The sequence below is a fragment of the Pseudopodoces humilis genome, chromosome 8 (genome assembly GCF_049639895.1).
Source record: "Pseudopodoces humilis isolate 2021_Gansu_Grassland_sample_001 chromosome 8, ASM4963989v1, whole genome shotgun sequence".
NCBI classification, from domain to species: domain Eukaryota; kingdom Metazoa; phylum Chordata; class Aves; order Passeriformes; family Paridae; genus Pseudopodoces; species Pseudopodoces humilis.
Window position 1 is genome coordinate 20,860,171 of NC_142207.1, and position 20,643 is coordinate 20,880,813.

General features: G+C 35.7%; 1 protein-coding gene across 2 annotated transcripts in view; it reads right to left on the minus strand.

Annotated features, from left to right (window-relative positions):
* Positions 1-402: 402 nt before the first annotated feature.
* The window catches only part of SP3 (Sp3 transcription factor), a 33,690-nt gene continuing 13,449 nt past the window's right edge, over positions 403-20,643 (minus strand). For both annotated transcript variants that reach the window (XM_088058514.1, XM_088058513.1), the window contains 3 exons: positions 10,268-10,460; positions 4,388-4,584; positions 403-2,172 (listed from right to left, as the gene is read on the minus strand). In XM_088058514.1, coding sequence (XP_087914640.1) covers positions 1,856-2,172; positions 4,388-4,584; positions 10,268-10,460 — 707 coding nt within the window. In that variant the 3' untranslated portion in view covers positions 403-1,855. The remainder of the gene's footprint in view (positions 2,173-4,387; positions 4,585-10,267; positions 10,461-20,643) is intronic.

Below are 20,643 nucleotides of genomic sequence, written 5' to 3' on the forward strand. Positions count from 1 at the left end.
AATAGAAGCGTTTCGCTTTCATTACAGCATTATATACAACCATTACTCCCTTTAATCTCATAGTTCTCACTTAGTCACAGCTCCTTATTAATACTCCATGTATTGTGAATGTGTCAGAGAACTTAAACATGACCTATAGGATGGGGCCTACATATTCTCCATGCCCTGCTCAGCATGAGAGCAAAACATCCCCACTACACCAACAGGACACATTCATGTCCATGCACATACAGATGGGGTGTATTTGTGGAGGTGGAAAATTACCATCTCTGTGTCCATAGGGAAAGAAAACACTGCTTCTGCTTCCCACCACCTACTGCAAAATAATAAAACATCTCAGGCTATCAAGACATATTATGAAATTACACCTTGTTAGTTAACAAGAAACACAGTAAACTCAAGTCAAAAGAAAAAAAAAAATAGTGTTTTATTAACTACCACACTGTTATAATACACTTTAAACGTACAATAAGGTAGCCTTTAAATTTGAGGTGGTTTTAAGAATAACAAATGAACAGATTTCCAAATGTTTGTAAATAGGTGAACTGCAGTAATTATTGTTGTACATTTTTTGAAAATGGTATAGCACTTACAGACTGGCTATATAACTTCATTTTGTACATTTTCTATAATTGAAAATATAAACAGTAATTAAAAAATAAAAAGAAAATTCAGCATAATAAAAAACATATATGTTTATCAGTTAAATGTACTGGATACATACAATTTTTAAGGGAAGAAGCAAAAAAGGAAAGATGGCTGATATTTAAATGCAGATTGACTAACCAAAAACTAAACAACAAACAAAAACCTCATAACCCCCCCTAGTTCACTATGACTATATCCATATGTTTGGGAGTACTGTCAATATGAAAGTGATTTTTCTTTTGTATTTGCATATGTTATATTTTACTGGTAATTTACATGATGGCTTTTTAAGGCCCTGGCATACAGATGTTTTTTTTTGGAAAAAGATTTGATAAAAATCACTGCTGAGACGCAATACACCTTATTTTTGGTCCTCCAATGTTCAAAAGAAGGGATATACTTCACTATAACATCTGCCTTACCACCCAAATGCTTCAACCTATACATATTTATTTTTCTTAACATTTTAAGCTTTTTAAACATTGGTTATATTGCCCACCTTGGTTATTGAAAGAATATTAACAAGACATCATTTTGGCAAATTAAATCTTAAACATGGCTTTTCAATAGGATTTAAAAGGTGACTATCCCTAGAGTTCCATGTTAAAATGTAGTTTGCAAAATCTTACAAGAGTAATGCTTAAAATATTGTACATAGTTAACCTAATTAAAATAATTAGCTTCAAAATGACAAGTTGATGAGCTAAGTAAAGCCTACACTATGTAACATTTGCTTGGAAACTTGATTTGTCAGTTATGCATAATAAAAATTCCAGTCATCAAGAAAATTACAAAATTTCTTTTATCATAATGTGATTTCTTTTCACCCATCAACTTCTTTTATCTTACAATAGATAAATACCAACATGTTCTCATTTTTTTTACACTAAACCACACAGGATTGATGCATTTGGTTAGACTACCATTTCCATCGTTAAATTCTTTTTTTTTTTTTTTTTAATATAACTTGGTAAAATTTCTTCTCTTCTAGATTCCAAAAGTACCTACAAAACCCATGCAATTTTACCATTTTAATATACTATGGAATATCATACAAAGTAAGGCATTTCAGTGTCATGTATAACCAAGTTACTGTCAATCCAAAAATTTTTGCACATCAATAAAAAGATATCTAAGAACTTAGGAACAATATTCTTCTCACTACTGTATAAAAATAACCACAATTAATAGGTATCTTGTGTAATATTTACTCCATTGTCTCGTTTCCCGAAACTGTGACAAGCTGTAAAGGTATTTCAGTGTTGGTAAGAATATCCTGATTGCTGGTGCCAGATGTATTAACAGTTCCTATTCCTGAAACAGAACCTTGTTGAATATTTGCAAGAATAAGTGTTGTTCCTCCTGCAGTAATCAAAGTATCATCAGATGTTGCTTCTACTGATGCCAGCACTGTACTGCTAGAGTGAATACCTTTTTTATTCTGATGTGTTTTAATGTGTTTGGCAAGATGGTCACTTCTCATAAAGCGTTTTGAACATTCTGGACAGACAAATTTCTTCTCACCTGTCAAAGAGGAAAAAAAATATTCAAGAACACTAAAAATTAAAATTAAACTTACTGCTTTTTAGAGACAGAATTCTAACAAGAATTATATGGAGGAACAAAGTGATCCAACATTATAAACTTGTGTTTTATATTTCTTGACACCCATACAAATCCTTCCTATAAGAACTGTTTTAATTTTCTGTGTCTCACTGAGTTTGGGGAGATCTTTCAGGCATGCTAAAGAATATAACCAGCTCATATCCTCAGGCTGCTAAATTTCACTGCAATTATTACAAATAAATAACTTCTAGGAGGAGAACAAAACCTACCAAATGATGGACAGGGAAGACTGTATCACCTAGAGCAGAATCACACTTGAGACTGACACACAAGATCATAGGGTAATTCAAGTTTGAAAGGACCTCTGAATGTCTGTGTTCTGAGTTCTTTCTAAGCAGCCACCTATGAGATCAGATCTGAGGAATTTATCCAGTTTTCTTGGAAACTTTTAAGGATGGAGGCCACAGGAACTCTATGTACATCCTCTTCCAGTGCCTGGCTATTCCCACAGTCAAAAAGTTTTTATTTATAGCTCTTCTGAAGCCTTCTTATTTCAACATACATCTGCTGTCTATTATCCTTCAACCAATACACCATCAGGGAAAGTAAATGCTTTCTTGAGGGTGCATTATTTGCACCCTCTCTTCTAACTAGAGAATTACTACTAAGTTCCCCCCTGCCATTACTGCTCTCTTTGTGCATCTGAATCCTACAGCCTTTCCTCAAAAGGCAAATGTTCCAGATCATCCTGGATCATCTAGGTCACTCATTAGTAAACTTAATCCTGTCATCAATATCTTTCTAATATTGGGTGCTGAAAACCAAATGTCACATTCTAGATGCAGTCTAGCCAGAAGAGGGGAATAATCCCTGTGACCAGGGCTTTTGCTTCTGTTGATACAACTCTGAGCATCCTTGCTGCTGGCCCTTGATCATGTTCTACTTTTCTATCAAGACTCCTGGGTACTTTTCAGTAGAGATGTTTCCAACCTCTCCATGCTTAGCCTGTGTTACCCTAAGTGTTAATTCCATCCCAGGTGCAGTACTTTGTGACTATTCTTGCTGAATTTCCTAGGATTCCTGTTAATCCATTCCTTCAGACTCCATTCCTTTTAATGGCAGCCTTGCCATCAAGTGCATTGACTGGTCACCCCAGTTTGGGGTCATCCACAAACCTAAGAAGGTTAACAGAAGAACTCTGTTAATTCCTCCGGGTCAATGATAAAGATTTTAAAAGAGGTCAGAGGATAGATCCCTGCATTCTCTACTTTTTACTGGTAGATAGATACACCAGGAGCTATTAAACACCCTCTGAACTGGATCATTCAATTCAGCTTTTATAAAAAACCATCAATCTGTCCATCCAGGCAATCTGTAACATCCCAGCTTGGATTTAGCATCCAAAATGTCTACACAAAAGCACACCATTAAGAACAACATGGACTATTTTTAACAGACATCCAAAGATATTTTTCTACCCAATGTAAATGCTCATAAGCACATAAAATTATTAACTATGGGTTTTTCAAATACTATGATTTTAAAAGGCATCCTGTTGAATGCAAATGTGGATTTGTTTGTAATAAAGTAATAAAGTTTGTAATAAAGTTTGTAATAAAACAGATAAAACAGACAATAAACTAAGTGCTCCTTGATAAGGTGGAATATCTACATTAACGTATTTTCTTTGTATTAGACAGAAGGAGAAATGTGAACCTGAAGTTCCTAATCGCTGGTCTAACCATGAAACTAAAAGATGCAAATTGATGCACTATCACATGTTCTTCTTTGATTTTAGGAATGATATCTAATCCCCAGGCCACCTCATCCTCTTTTTTTTCTTATTTAGGTTTTAAGATAGAAAAAGAGTTGAAAAACTGGTTTAAACAAACAAAATGTACTGCTGAGCCTGAATCAAAGTATTCTGATTAAGCTACATTAAACATTAGCTTAAATGTCAGTTCTAAATGAAGAGGTAGCTGTTTTATCTCTTCAGACCTACCAACGATTCCAAAGTGTGTAAGTATCAATAAGATTTAGCTGATTTTGGAAAGATCACACTGCATTAAAATCAATCCAATTCAAAGATATGTTCTCCTCTTAAAAGTTATTTATCCAAACTCAGTCCATAGCACTCCTTTAGTTAAATACACCAGAATCAAAGACTGGAAACCTGTGTGCGTTCTTCGGTGTCGCTGGAGCTCATCACTGCGAGTGAACCTTTTGCCACAGAACATCCAATTACAAACAAATGGACGCTCTCCAGAATGCCAGCGGAGATGAGCTCTCAAATGTGAAGTTTTCCCATATACTTTGCCACATCCTGGTATGTGACAAATGTGTTGCTTCTTTTTTCCCAAGTTGGAGCCTCTGTTTAAAAAAAGAGAGAGAGAGAGAGACACAGAGATTATTCATTCTAATACATTCCTCCTAAATACTGGTCATGTACATACATGAGGCTACACATATCACAATGGAGCTGCAAACCAATCCAAGCAGCTTCATGTTTTTGTTTCAAATAAAAAAAAATGGATTCCAGTACACTCCATAAGAAGCTGGAAATAAATTCAATAATGCTATCCCAACTCCACAGAAAATGATAAATTCAGCTGTGTGTGAAATGTATGTATAGAAGCATACTCTTTAAGAAGCATTCATGTATATGAAGTTGGAAATACAGTTATCACAGCAGTTTGTACCACTTTGATGCTGAAGTGCCCATATTTTACATTTCTCCAAGTTTCAGGCTTTTACCATATCAAAGATAATTTTGGCAAAGAAAAACATGAATTACTGCAACTGCCAAAATGGACACTGGGGATTTTGGCAGCTGGGTAGAGAACAGATGGGACTTTTGGCATCTTGGGGAAACCTGAGAATCAGTTTGGGTTTTGAAGACAAGCATACTAACCCGAATGCTTTCACTAAAAGAGGTGGAAGCTGATCTTGCTGACATTTAAATTAATTCCTTAGTTTTTCAGTTAAAAAAAAGAAATCCATCACAATGAAGACAGAATTCACAGTTCGTACAATCCAGAGTAAATTTGATGCTTATTTTAAGATGCTGTCTCACTGAAATGGCAGGTGATCAGGGGAAGCATCTGGTACAACAGCCTAATTTCTTAATTTTTTAATTTTTTTAAAAATCAAATCATGACTATTTTTTTTTTTAAATCAAATCAGAGAACAAGATCAGTGTGGCCAGTGCAGTGCATCATGACTGATTTTAGCCAATTTACATGTTTGCTACTGCTGAAAGGGGCACTTGAGGGAATAGGTGTGGCTGACAGCACAGCTATGTGAATGGTAAATGCTGGTACAAGGGAGGAAATTGGAAAATGCAGCCAGACATCAGGCCACCTTATTCATCAGCAATGTTAACTTAGAACACTTTAAGTGGATTTTGAAATCACAGACTTGGGTGATCCATCCTCCATGACTAATTATACAATTTTCAGCTGCCTCCCCAGGGCAATTTTTTTCTTTAAACTGGGTGCTTTAGCTTCTGGTTTACATCTAACGAAGGTTCAGGCTTAAGTGCATACACGCTTCAAGGAGCTAGCAATTGCCTCAAGCATTTCTGAACATGCACAAAAGTGAACTCACTCTAAAATCTCACAGTGTCTAAAGGGGATTCCAGCCTAATCACATACGTGTACCTAAAACATTACAGACAGTCCAGAAAAGGAAGGAGATAAAATCCCATTAAGTCCTAGAAGGTGTTTCTATGAATTCTCAATATAGAACAATCTTCATAGTGCTTCATTAGTCATTTTGTCTCAGAAGATAAAAACATCATTTGTACCTACTAATTACTTGTCATGACAAATACAATTTTTGATTTCAGAACAAGTTCAATGGCAGCAGAAGAAGTGTCCAGAAGGCTTTTGATCCTATTGCAGCAGGATGATTATCTGAGGACTTCATCCTCACACCTTCTCCAAATAAACTCTAGTGTCTTCCCTTCCACAATAATTAGTACAAATAATTTGTAACTTGGCATGATATAGTACACAAATTGTACTATAACAATGAAAAAAATTTCTACAACAAAATTCCCTTAGAATAATGTTAATATTCCTATGTCAATCATTTGAATTTGCTTCATTGCACTTTTAGTCTAGACGGAAGGAAACCAAGGTTCAACTCATGGTCATTACTGTGCATAGGTGGTATAGAACATGTAATTCTAAGCACCTCACCTAACTGGTGACAGAGTTGCTTAGCAAACTCCAAAGGTTCAAGTGAGGGTGAAGTTAAGAATCCACAGAATGAAACCCACTAGACTACTGTGAATTAGCAACTAAGTGTATTTATTCTATACAACTTCATACGGACATCTGCACGTTTGCTTCATGTGTGCTCTAAACTGACAGGACACAAGCCAAATTCTATCTGGACACTGTGCAGCTGTGACAGTCTGGCACTGTGCCCTAACACATCATGCTAAAAGGCCTTTCTTGCTGCACTGCCAGAAGGCATCATAACTGAACAGATGTGTATGACTCCAACCTAATCCTTGAGTGGAGTCTTAAAAACAATTAATATTGAAGTATTTCCATAATACATTTTAGCTTTACAAAGATTGGAAATGACGTTTCTCAATAACCAGGCAGATTGCCACAGTTTCAGCAGGAAACGCCTTCATCCACTGAGAAACTGGACTTTATATTCAGCAGTATTTCCAGCAATAACAAAGTATTTCAAGGGTAAAACACAAACTTATTAATTATTTTAAGAATGTGGTTTTAGAGTTACATACCTGCAGTGGTACTCAGAAGCACAGCTCCTCTATATATCAGACAGTAGTAGTTATATATCAGTGTAATTCCAGATGTAATTGTTAGGAGGGTGAATGGATGTAACTAGATGTAACTCAGAGGAGACGAAACTTTCTACTTAACTTCAGACACCTTAACTAGAAGCCTAATAGATTGATTCTCTGTTTGGAAACAGTCATCCTTTGAGGCATGTGTGTCTCTCTGTCCACTTGCTTATTCCCCATTTATTAAATAAGCTTGGGGCTAAAAGGTGTTAATTTACAAATCTAATACATCATCTTCTTCCTTTCCTACTTTCCCTCCCACCAAGTAAGGCAAGGATAATTGTGGCTTCCCACTTCACAAAACTGGTACAAATCTGAAGACTGCAATGCAGTTCAATTTCAAAAGCCAACAACAAAAACCAGAAAACTTCTCAACTCGCCTCTTAATCCAGAAAACAGAAAATACAAGAAATACGAAAACCAACACTATACGATAGATGAAATTATGATAAAGTCTGAATATGTGAAGCCATTTTCCTTCTCCATTCAGAGCATAGAACAACAGTATTAATTGAGTGAAACACTATTCAGCTTCTTCACACTAATTTATAGTACTTTTCTTGTTTAACTAGTTACAGATTATTTCTATACTACGTTAAATACAGAATTACTCATTTCTCCAGGGTTTTTTTTTTCCTCATCATGGGTACTGACAACACTCACTCACAGTCTCTCAGCAGTTCACAAACAGTAATGGCTTTATCATATAAATGTTTTGGTATGGTGAACCTGAACTAGTACATTCACTTTGTACGAGGTTGGAAGAGATTAAGGCCAAAATTATCAAACACCCACCAGCCTGAGGTGTCAAGGTTAATGTAGTAGAAGCATATTTTCCCAAGAGTACTGTAGACGTTCACAGTCTGCTCAATTAACTTCTTCACAGGAATGAACTCAGTACTTCAGTGGAAAAAGTGAGATATATAGATCTACATCTCCAAAATTTCAGAGCCCTGTTGCTGCAGTCCTGTGTCTCATTCCCTAAACAATTCCCAATTTCTGCAATAAGTGAAGCAGGTGACAATCGTTACACAGCCCTGATTCATTCCCTGTGTATCAGCCACCCCATCCACCAAATGGCACTGACGCCATAGGAAAAAAATAGTACACAGTCAAGTAATCAGAAACCAAGTGATAATGTATATGCACAAGGAATTAAAGTTGTCCAGTTATGTTAACTAAGCATTTGTTCAATTTTAAATTTTGCAACTTTAACACCATTTTAAGAATTATTACAGCTATCTGAAAGAATTTACAAAAGCAAATGTCTTACTATTTGAAACTATGCAAATCATCAGCAGAGTGGAAAGACAAATCAAACCTCAAATTTCCAGCTCTAGGGATAAACAGGTAACTCTAGCAGCTATGGAATATTATCAACACTCAAATATTCTTTCAAGTGGGCTTATTGCTTTGTCCTCAACTCTAAAGGAATTCTACATTCTGGTGGGAAAGTTGCTCTAGCAACTGTAAACACTTTCACTCTTTTCTGTTTCCCTACCATTGTCTCCATTATCCTGTTTCTCTTCCAGTTCTAATTCTTCTCACATCCTGACTTCTTGTCCTACTTTTCCTAGTTACTTTGTATGTTTGATGTGTCCAGGCCTTCCTTTACAGTGGATTTCAGATTCTCATCTATCTGAACTCTGTTGTAGCTCTCATCTCAACTCTTTCCCAAAAATCACATATCTGAGTTTTCAGTCAGACTACACCCTTCTCCAGACTTCCCAAACCATCTCTCAAAAAGAATCTTTCTTGGGCTGAAACTTTAAAGTTTCATTTTATAGCAACTCCACTCAGAAGAAAGAGGATTTTACAGTACAGATTTCTAAATTAAAGCCACTGCAGTTTGGAATAGAGCACGAGGAAGATTCAACACCTGGAATCTCTGTTTCCTAAGAGTACAGGCAGTGCAAATCACATTTTCAGAGTTTTCTCCTGAAATGACATACGTGTCAACCCAAGGTGTATTTTGGGCAGATTTTCACAGCAGAGCCAGAGTTCACCAAGAACGTAGAAAGGTCTGTGCCATGTTGCAGTGAACTACACATAAAAATTTAACAAGGGGAATCTGATGGATGAATATTTGCTGTATAACCTGCAGATATTATCCCCAGCTTTGCTGGTGATGTAAATGTATCAGAGTCTTCTTCTCTTAAACACTTAATACTTACCAGGCATGGCTGCCTGAGATATTACTTTCCTGTGTATGCAAGGCAGGTATCTAGAATATGCAGCAAGAACTGACAAGAGACGTAACTCAGCCAGTGCTATTAGATCTCTTAGTGCCACTGGACACTGACAGGTTCTTTAAAGACATTTTACTGATTTACACTATAGCTCCCAAATAAATAAAGATTTCAAGATTCAAGAGTGAAGAAACTATTATCAAAATGGACAAATTTTAGTGTATTGGAAAGAAGCCCCTGCACAATTCTCTCAAGCACAAACACAACTAAATATTTGCACTTGTAAAAGGCAGGTTATTACCTTTCCCTTTCCATATCCATAATCAAGACATTTAAAATTAAGTGTTTGGAAGTATAATAAAATCTTCAGAATAAAAAGAAATAGTAATGTTTTAATGAAATGCACAATAATAAAGCATAGGTTCCAATGCAACACTGAAATGCAATGAACTGGAACTTAGTACCTCTTTTTAATCAAATCTCACTAACTTTGACTGAAAACAGTTTGAAATTTGTTATTTAGACTTATTATACAAACCTTGTTATATTACACAAACCTTGCTTTTCCTAGGAAACCAGTGAATAAGAAAACCAGGAAAACTGTATTTTTGTAACACTCTAAAGCAATTGAACTGTGGAAAAAAATGCTCAATCATTGAGGAAATGCAGGAACACAGAATTTAATCAAATTCTTGACATATGAGAGGAAGCCAATCACAGATGTGGATATTCCAAAATATTTCATTTTCATATTTTTAGGGCAATGTTCTATCCCCCTCACTTGTATGAGGTGACATCTAACTCCACATTTTTTCAACTAATCTCAAAGAAGTAACCCAGAAAGGATGGAATAATCTGCTTTTTTCATCTGCAAACCCCAAAATTAAAGTGGTAGTCCTTTATTGCATAAACTCCTTTGCATAAGCCTCTAGTTTCCTCTCACTGCAGACAACTGCTGCTAACAAAAGCTCATTTATTTTCTTGCCCATTATTAATTTTTCATCATTATACGTGTGATATGACACTGAACTTTACATACCTTCCACCACCTTCTTTGCAGTTGGGACATGTACATGCTACTCGTCGCAGTCTTTTTCCTTCCTGATGTGGTTGGTCCCCTTCCTCATCTACGACCTGTACTCTCAAATGTGTTAGATCATTAGTATTCAGTGTAGAATCACCACTGAGCTGCCACTCTTCTGGATCAGGATCCTCTTCTTTAATCCTAATATCTGAGAAAAAGAACAAACACAGATCCATAAGTAGCCCATTAAACAGACAGAAAGGAAACCATAACAATCAAATCTTTTTATTCTTGAGAGCACTATGTCAGTCAAAAGTCAGCATTCTTAAGTGCATTCTGACATTGCTTCTGTGCCCTTGCAACCTGTATTTAAAAAGTTTATCTTGCTATACATTTTCAAGTTGAAGATAAGCTATAACAAAATATCATAGATTAAGTTTGAACTCTTCTTGGTGAGGAATGCTCTCACCAGGAGAATACTGCTTGCTTGAAACTTGGGAAAAACTAAGGGACAAGAGGTTGGACAGAGGTTGAAGAAAATGTAAACACATATTTCAAATGATCCTGAGTAGCCATTTCTGTTTCCACAGCATTTCTGAATTAGTGTCAACCACAGTCTGCCTTTCTTTTGCACACATATAACCACATGCAGGACTGTCCTGTACCCTACATCACTGATGTAACTACAGTTAAAGTAATTCTCTAGGAAATCACTGCATTGGGAAGAGAATTCCAGGTCAAAATCAGGGAAGTCTAGAATGTTTATCTGGTTTGGCTGCAAAAGTCAGTGTTAGAAATTAATTTTGCATGAATATGACAGGCTCTGAGCTGTGGCAATCCAGAAGCAAGCATACTCACATCTGCTGATTTTTTACACATGTGCTACTACCGTGATAAGCTTGCCCAAAGTCACCTGCACACTGAGCTTCACTGTTACTATCACAAGTTCACAATTTCAGACAGCACCATAATAAATATCTTTCATATAAAGATGTAGAAAACCTGTGACGACTTTGGGTCTTCTGCATGAGCCACCAAACTACCTTTCCTAACAAATTAAGCTATTTTCTGAGACTCAGCTAAAAAATAACTTCATTATCTGTATGCCATACATAAAATTAATTTTATATAAGCAAACATTAAACCACTATTTATAGAATTACCTTTCAAATAACTACCAAGTATACTAATACATTCACTTAGGGAAACTCTAGAAAAAAGCAGAAACCTGATTCATCTTGCACAAAAGGGCACATAATAGGAATTTAAATACAGCAAGGCAGCAAGGCTGCCAGCACAGGCCAGTCCAAGTCTCCAACCAGTTTTTTAGGACTGCATGTTACACACTATACTCAAAATTCTTTTACCAATCAAATGTAGCACAAAATGTACACTGTATAAATTCTGGTTTTATTTAAAATAAGAATTAAAGTACTGTAAATAAAATAACACACTGTTTTAAGACGGTACTTTCAGTATGATCTCACTAACATTAGACAGTGGCATATAGTGTGCCTGCAAAGTCAGTAGCTGAATCCAGTTAAGACTGCATACACGTATTTCAAAAGAGACATGCAAAAATGAATGGAACAAATTAGGGTATGGATCTGTGCTCCCAAGATCCAACTCCACTACTGAGGTCAAACATTCCATATGATTTCTCCTATTACACTGACCTCCTGAAGTCACACTCTAATAACAGAGATACACCTAAGAGTAGAAGCATGTCCAAAAAGTCCATTACTGCATGTCAGTATCCATGACATTCTATGCAATGTCTGTTCCACTTCACAAAATTCTGTCATGAGTTCCTTCCATTTTTTCATTAGTATCTCTCTATTCCCAGTTTCTTCCAATCACCACCATTACCCATTGCTGCAGCAGCACAGAGACTTAGAATAGTTTTATAATGATAGATACGTAACTGGGAAATTCATTTGGAAAAAAAAAAAAAAAAAAAAGAATAAAAAAGCAGAACACACAAAACATTCCTAACAGTTGACGATACTGGAGAAGACAACAATTTGCATAGATATACAATAGCTTATAGCATTATTCTAATAAATGCAAAAGTGAAATGAAGATAAAGTAGTACTGTATTTTTAATTTTGTGCTGTGCTTTCTGGTTATCTTGGTAAGGCAGAAAGTGTAACTATTGCTTTAGTTATTAATCAGAAGGGTTATCTTCTACTCCTGGCACACAGAAAAGTACAACAGAAACTGGCAATTTACAGACTGGACTTTTTAATACTTATCTATGTAAATTATACTTTAAACAAAACACAATTAAAAGAAATATCAATAGATAAAGTGTTTATATAGCTTCTCCAGGATGTAGTATAGCAGAGAGTGGACTGCATCAAAACCCACAGTGAATGTGATTGCCTTAAATGAGGTCCTCAGAACCAATGAGTCTGTTGCTCTCCAGGTAGGTTTTACATTATTGCAAGAGATAAGGTTAAAATTCCACCACTACTCTTTGAAGGAGGAGGAGTGCCACTCATGAAGATGCTGAAAGGGCAAACCACGGAGAAGAGCTACAGAGTAAGTGCTGTCCAAAGCAATGGAATTTGAGATTATGAAATTCATGTAGATACCAGATACTACGTTTCTCCCTGGTGTTCTTCTAGATGTGCTCCATTCTAATTCAGCCTCAGATGAGAGAATTGATATCAACTCTGCAAAAAAATAGGCCTAAAATAATTTATATAACCCCTAAAGTCATGACAAGCTGAAGCAAACACTAGCTAACTTAATGCAACTTCTGTGTTCTACCAATGGCAACTTCTCTGTTCTGTCACGGGCTAAATAAAGGTTACATTTTCTTCATTACTCTTTTATTTCCATGCTTTCAAATTTCTATATGCCCTTACTTTTAAAGTTTAAGACTTAGTTCTAGGTAAGCATAAAGGGGAATTTTTGACAAAGATATTGTTTCAAACTGCCAACAGATTCTGAAAAAAACATATATTGTGTTCAAGTTCTGCTTCCTGTCTGGTGTGCTAGATTTGGTTTAGGTTTGGCTATTCCAAGGTGGAAACTGGGATCTTGGTGAACAATTTTGTTCCAAAGGTATTACTTCATAGTCATAGAAAGCCCAGAGCTGGCTACAATATGGAACAAAATTGAGTGCATTTGGCATATAAAAACAGTAAGTAAGAGATTTGTTTAAAGTGTTTCAGAGAAAAATAATTAAATTGACAGGATGAAACAATGCACATGGAAATAGTTTATACTTGAGTACAAGTGAACTATAATAATATAATCTAGTGTGGAAACACTGTTGCCTACTGATATACCCAGGTCATTTACCTACTTCTCCAGGTATGGGATGAATGCATCAATTAAGCTTCATTTAATGCCCTGGTGTGTTTCAACCAGGACTTAGGAATACGTTTTTTTCTTGATCTATGAAAAAAAATATTAGTTTGCTCAAGAGCCACAGAAACAGGGGTAAACTGAGAAGGGAAGAGGATGCAGATTTTTTTAATGTATCTGCCTTTGCAGAATGTCACAAAGGCATACTAGTAGTTTTACGTTATAACAGTCTGCAAACTGCAAGCTTCTAGTTCTTAGTTTTCCTAGATGCTGAAAGCCACCCTGCCCTTTTTACTCAGCCAAGCTTTACAAGGTCTTGAACTGAGAAGCAGAAATATGGTCTTTGAACTAAAAACAGATTTGCACCAGCATTGGACATACCTTCCCACCTATTTCCTCACAGAATCACAATTTGATTGCCATTTTGATTGTTTCTTATAGTTTAATTTTCCAAACAGAGGCTTCCCTCTCTACCTTTACCATGAAAAGAGATGATAATTTCCACTTCCTTTCCATCTTCTGTTGTTTTCTGTTTTCTCTACAGTTCAACCCACATTCCCTTGGAATCTTGACTCATCTTGCTTTAATCTCAAGATGAGAGGAAGCTTTTAATAAAGACATTTAAATTTCTTAAGGCACTGTTCTTGTTTTTTCCCATCTAAACTGAACTATCTAAACTAAACTGCTTCTACTAGTTGACCAGCTGTTGAAGTCTTTCAGACAGGAAACTCAACAGAATTAATGATTTGTACTCTGATTTGCCCCCCAAATCTAAATCTGAATTTAGACATTTTTATTACACAATAAATTACAAGGCAACGTAAGGCACATCACAAAGCGTCATCTTGAAATACCAGTGAACCTCAACTCAGAAGAAAGACTGTCATCTAGATTCAATAGCTCTAAATCAGATTTTAAGTTTCTGAGGAAAATGCAGTATTTAAGCAGTACCAGCAAAATGATTAAAAATCCAGCAACAGATTTATTTCCTTGCAAGAAATGCAACATAGTGTATCTCCAAGTGATCCTATAATTATTCTAAAGCAAACATTGAAGTATTTAAATCATGAAAGTACTTTAGCCAGTGTTACTACAAGGAACACACTATGAATTCGAGGAACAGTCACTTGACCTACAGTAACTGAATTCCCTTGAGATGAGCTCTCTACAGATTCGACATTCTGGATTTTTATAGACAGTAATGCCTGCTGTAGCATACGCTTACTTTTTCTGTTCTCACAGTTGAGAATCTAAGAGGTTCTAACTAAATAAGGGGAAGAAGAGTCGATCATGCTAAACATTGAAGAAGCCACAAACTCCAGAAATATGTAAGGAAAGAAAGAGGACACAGAGAATTCTCTGACCAGCAGGGCTAAGTATTTCTACATAGAAAAATATCAGACTGCTACTAGGGTCAGACAACAGAATTGTCAGCAGTAATTCAGAAGACAGAACTGTTAAGTAAGTGTTTCTATCCTGTATTTAGGTAAAAGCCAAATAATTGTCTCTACTACTAGACGACAATGAAAAGCTTCCCCCTGACAGTAAGTCAGGAAGATGTAAAAACAACTACTAAAGCAAACACTTAATAAATCAACAGATTAGAATAATTTTAAATGTTGAAGAGAAGGCTGAAGATCTCTCTGCAGTTTTAATGCTGCAAGCCTTTGGCCATGTGAATGCTCCAGTGGGTTATAAAAAAGCTAATACGGTGATAATACTGAAAAAGAGTAAACAAAGACTCAAAGAAGTAGGGACAGAATTAGTGCACTCAAAATGCGATTATGTGAACAATTAGATTAAAAACTATTTTTTTAATTTAAATCAATGATGACACTGTTGTTGATATAATATACTTGAGAGTTCTGCACAGCAAGTGTCTTACTAGGATACAGGAAAACACTTTGATTAAATGAAGTACAAAACATACTTGGAAAATATGAATTAAATACTGGCATGAATTTTAGATGCAGGCTGAGAATTATCATTTCTCTATGATAAATTATGATGATGTCCTTGACAATGTGTATTTTTATCTCCTTTATCTCTTGAAATTACTGCCTTTTGAAAAAATATGAGTCTTCTACAAGCAGTAAAAGACAAACCACCTACAACCCAGCCTGATCTTCAAGAGGGCAATCACAACTAGTGTCCTGGTGAGTGCTCCTGGCATTATAAAAAGACTGCCGTTGCCCTTGGTAGAAACTTCAGATACTTTCTATGACCCAGATGCACTGACAAGTTTGGTTCTGATCTCTGAGACCTCCTGCCAGGAGGTCCAAAAGGCAAGAAAACTGAACAGAACCTGAAACAATGGCCCTAATATGCTAAGACTGCAAAAACAGAAGACAAGTTTCCAGCCTTCTCCTTAAGTTGTAGCAGTACTGGACATAAAATCCCTTCCCTCTTTCACTCCATGGACCCTTGCCATACATCGCCACAGGTGTATGAGAGTTTTCATTTTGTCTCAGGAATATCTTATAAAAAAGGGTATTTGAAAAATGCAAAAGGAATGTGTACCTGAAACTGGGTAATATATACTTTTGTGAACATCCTGAGGATACCTGAGACTAAGGTAACTCAAGCTAACTTTCTTAACTCTAAGAATCTATATTGCATCCACAGACACCCAGCAGACACATGTATTTACTTAGGAGTAACATAGATGCAACAAACTTTCACCTCACCACCACCAGCTGTAAGAAAATTCACTAATAAGCTCTTGTGGAACAAAGAGCAGAAACGCCCAGAAAGTACTAATGCAGAGGAAGGATCCAACAATTCAGTATTTTTAAGAAAGTGAATCTATTCCACAACAATAGATACTGCACTAAAATTTAACCAGATTAACTGAAGTTCCGCAAACTTTAAGTGAGATAATTTACTATGTGCTGTTATAAGCATGACTGTGAAACACATATGAGCATGATCATCTAATTCATCCTCAATTTATTAATTTCCTTTGAAAATGATGCTAAAATAAGGAATGTAATTTAAGCATGCTGACAGCAAACTATTTACACAAGATTGGTACATAAATAGCTCTAATTCCTGCACTAACTTAAATTCATCAGTTTCCAATTTAATTTTCATATTAAAAAAGCAATGGGGAGAATTGTTTTTAACTGTTTTGATTTTATAACATGCAAACTAAATGCCTAAAATGAAAACTGGATAGCCGTAGACAGATGTTGTCAGATGAAAATATTTACTTAACATCATTGCTTCAGTTTACTTTATGCATAAGACTTTTTTATTTTTTAAATCAGATTCTGTTTCATAATGATACCATGGCCTTGTCTCAAAGTCGTTATAAAGAATGCCTTTAAAGGAAAAACTGCATAATTAAAATTAATAAGGTTAAAAACTGAAACTTGAAGAGAAACAATTAAGTTGTGCAACACTGAAAACCAGCCAAAACTTTTTAAAAAGTTCTAGGTGCCAGAAGACAGCTATGCTTTAAGTAGCATTCTGCACTACCTCATCAGAAGCACTAAAACATTGAAACAGCCATCCCAGCAAGTAAAACTGTGAATACTTAATTAAATTTTTTTCTTTGCTTCAGCATTTAGACTGTTTTAGGAAATGTATTAGACCAAAGCCTCACAAGATACCAGCAGATGAAAGAGAAATTGTCACTTTGGCAACTATTTACCTTGAAAATTGTCAGCCAATGTTTTGGTCAAATTTAGAGTAGCTAAATTACTCCGGCATGACAAAGACGTCAGATTCCAGCAGGATTGGAATGAAGTTGCCACCACAAACAGCCAACCACTCCCACTCACTATCAACTGGTTATAAGTTAGCAACAGGCCTGACTCTAAGGTCAATGGCAGCAGACAGATGAGTCCTTAAGTAGCTGTGTACACTCCTGCAGAAGAGGAGCTGGGAAGAAAGATGTAGAAGTGAAGACCTCAGTTTTGGAGTGACACTTCCGTCAACTCTTGAAAGGAATTCCCTTGACTTGATTCCAGCTGTAGACCAACCTGGAAAACTGTTTTTTGGGTAGGATTTTTTTTTTTTTCCTATTTAAATAAATGAATATTCCAGCTGAGTGTGTCTGAGTTGATAAGAAGCAAAATCCATTCTCAAGCCAATGCTACTTTCTTTCTGGTCATTTGCTAGTGTCTTCAGGTGCTACTGCAATGGTCAAAAGAAGTATATAAAAAGAAATTATCCAGCATCCTATAACAAGTTGTGCAACCTATATAAGACCTGGTAAAATTGCAATTTTTTTCCAGAAAATAACCAATCCCAAACTGATTCAGCACATTAATAAATTACCTGAGACACTATTACAATTAGAATTTGATTAACTCATTAAGTTTCCTTCAGCTGGACAATGGCTTGGAGGCAGGAGGAAAATCCTGTAACTTAAAAAATTCTTCCAAGCTGACAAAACTTACAGGATCAGAAACATGAAGGCCAAGTTCATACATTTCCGTTCCTGACAGTTTTCCAAAATAAACGCTACATTGAAGAAGAAATCTATATAAACAGCTAATAAAAAACTCCACCTTTCTTGACCAGGCAAGACACTAAAGAGTAATGTGAACTGTGCATGTAATGGCTCTTTTTGTTATACACAACGCAGTATTTTATTACAAACTGCCAACAAAAGAAGTAGACTACTAGAGAGCCTTCTCAGGTTTAATTTCCTTTCAAGACCAGAAGACTGAAGCCAAAACACAGGTGAGAAAGTTATCTCTCTGCCAGTGCTTAATATATAGATACTATTTGATACAGCTTTTTGCTAGAAAAGCAATGTTGAGGAGTTTCAGCTGTGACAAACCAATACCCTTCCCTTGGTCACCACAACACTAAGCACAATGAGAAATATAAGCTCTAATAAACATCCTAAGACAAAACAAGCTTGGCCAAGACTTTTCAGAACAAATTCACTGCAATGTAGGTCTATTCACATGTATGCCTGGTAGAATGGACATTTTGGTAGAAGCATAATTACTGGACATCTTTCAAAGGAAACTGTACATTTACTGGACAAAGCAATTAGTTTTGTATTAGGGTTTCAATGGCTTTCCATTATGTAAACAAAATGTAGGACCTAAGTAAATACATTTTTTCTTCTCACACACTCAACAAGCACAGTAAAGATGTCCTCTGCTGCCTACCTGGGGAGTGAGCCTTGGAAGAACATCTCTCATACAATGGGCTGTAACAATGAAAATCCAAAACATAACTGTTTTCGCAGCTACACTGCTAACAGAACAAAGTACACCATTTGAACTTCAGATAATTACCAACCATCTCTGACAAAAAACTAGAAATATATTCTTTCTATTTTTGTCTCAGGTAGACAAATTTTCTTAAATGAAAACAGAAAATACAGCCTGATTCAGTATGAAAGGAGTGCATTATTCAGCTTGGGGGAGAAAATACAGGGAAACCCTTCTTATATCTTGCTTCAAAGTTTGTTGGTAGATGGCAAAAAAAGGAATCAAGTGGCTTCAAACCATTTAACTTCTCTCATTCTTCTGCCACTTCCACTTACCTTCTTTCAGTTTAAAATTAAACTGTTTTTCCTTATTTGCAAAACAACAATATGCTTTTGACTGAAAAAAACCCCCTATGATTTCATAATCTTCTTTTAATTGCGTATTTATTCTCTAACCTGAAGAAAGGTTGTGAGGGGTTATAAATAAGGAGGGGAGAAACACCTCTGAAAAAGATTCTCTCAGACAAAATAACAGATGCATATGGAAAAGACACTGGAAGTCAATCAAAATAATTCAGTCTGATTCTGTCAGAAGTAGTGTCACACTAATCATTACTGTGGAAAAGTGAGTTTCTCCTAACATAAAGGAAGGACCAATTACATTCTCCCCAAATTTAGGGAACGGCAGCTTTAATACCTTTCAATCCATTTATTATTCCTAGACAAGTAGGAAAAATGTCACTATAAATCTCCATCTTATCTTTAATATAGCCAGGTGTTTATAGCAGTGCACTTCAGGCAATAGTTTCTACTATTCATCTAGTACTTCTGCCTACTAAATCACATTTCATATATCCCATTTAGTCTCTTGCCTTCGCATGTGAAATTCCTTATAGGAGAATACAGTTAAAGAATTCTTGATGGAACTCCCTTGAATTTTATTATAAACCACCACTGAAACATTATTGAGAACAATCAATAGCCAAAATGATACATAGCACAGATCGGACTCAACTTCTTATGTGCCTAGCTTGTTTGGGGTTTTTTTGTTTTCTTTCTCCTTTTTCCTTTCTATCCTTCTCCTCAAGTTTCTGCTACATTACTCCATAAGCAATACCATTAGCTACAACATCCTATACCAAATATAATTCCCAGAAATAATCCTCCTTTTATTAGCCAGAGAGCTAATAATAATAATTAGTAAAGGGCTCTTTAGATTCTGACATTTGAGTTGAGCTGTATTAACATGCAGAATATATGCTTTTTGTTACTGATGTCTATACTCTCATAGGTAACAATATGTCATGGAGACAAACCAAGACTTCCTGTTGTCACTGTAAACAGAAAATTTAAGAATCAAGATCAGACAGAGGAGCAAATATTGTGAGCAGAGCACATTCCTTTGGTGCTGTTGCCTACTAGCCAAGAGTAGGTTTATCTAGGTCTGAATAACATTACTTAATGGTAAATTTGTAATACCAATTCCAAAACAAAATGAACAAAAAAACATCCCAGCATACTATTTTCAATTCAAATTTTAGATTTCAAATGGGAAAGCAAGCTTCTTGACATAGAATACAGCAGTATCAGTAACTATATAGGTATTATAATCAGTAGCCTTTTGAAACAAAATTCAGTAGGTCTTCTAGGCATGTTTCACTTAACATTGCATTCTTCTCACAATTTTAAATAGACATACAATAAAATCCATGCATGTTTTGTTTAAATATTTATTGTTCAGTATCTTGATGAACCAGAGGGCTGGATCACATGGAAATAGCGAAACAGTGATTCCCAAGCTATTTTGTGCAAGAATTCCCTCACAAATGATCTCTACTGCTCATTCTGCCCCTCATAACTAGCCTGGGCACAACCCAATAATGTGTTTAAATGGCTT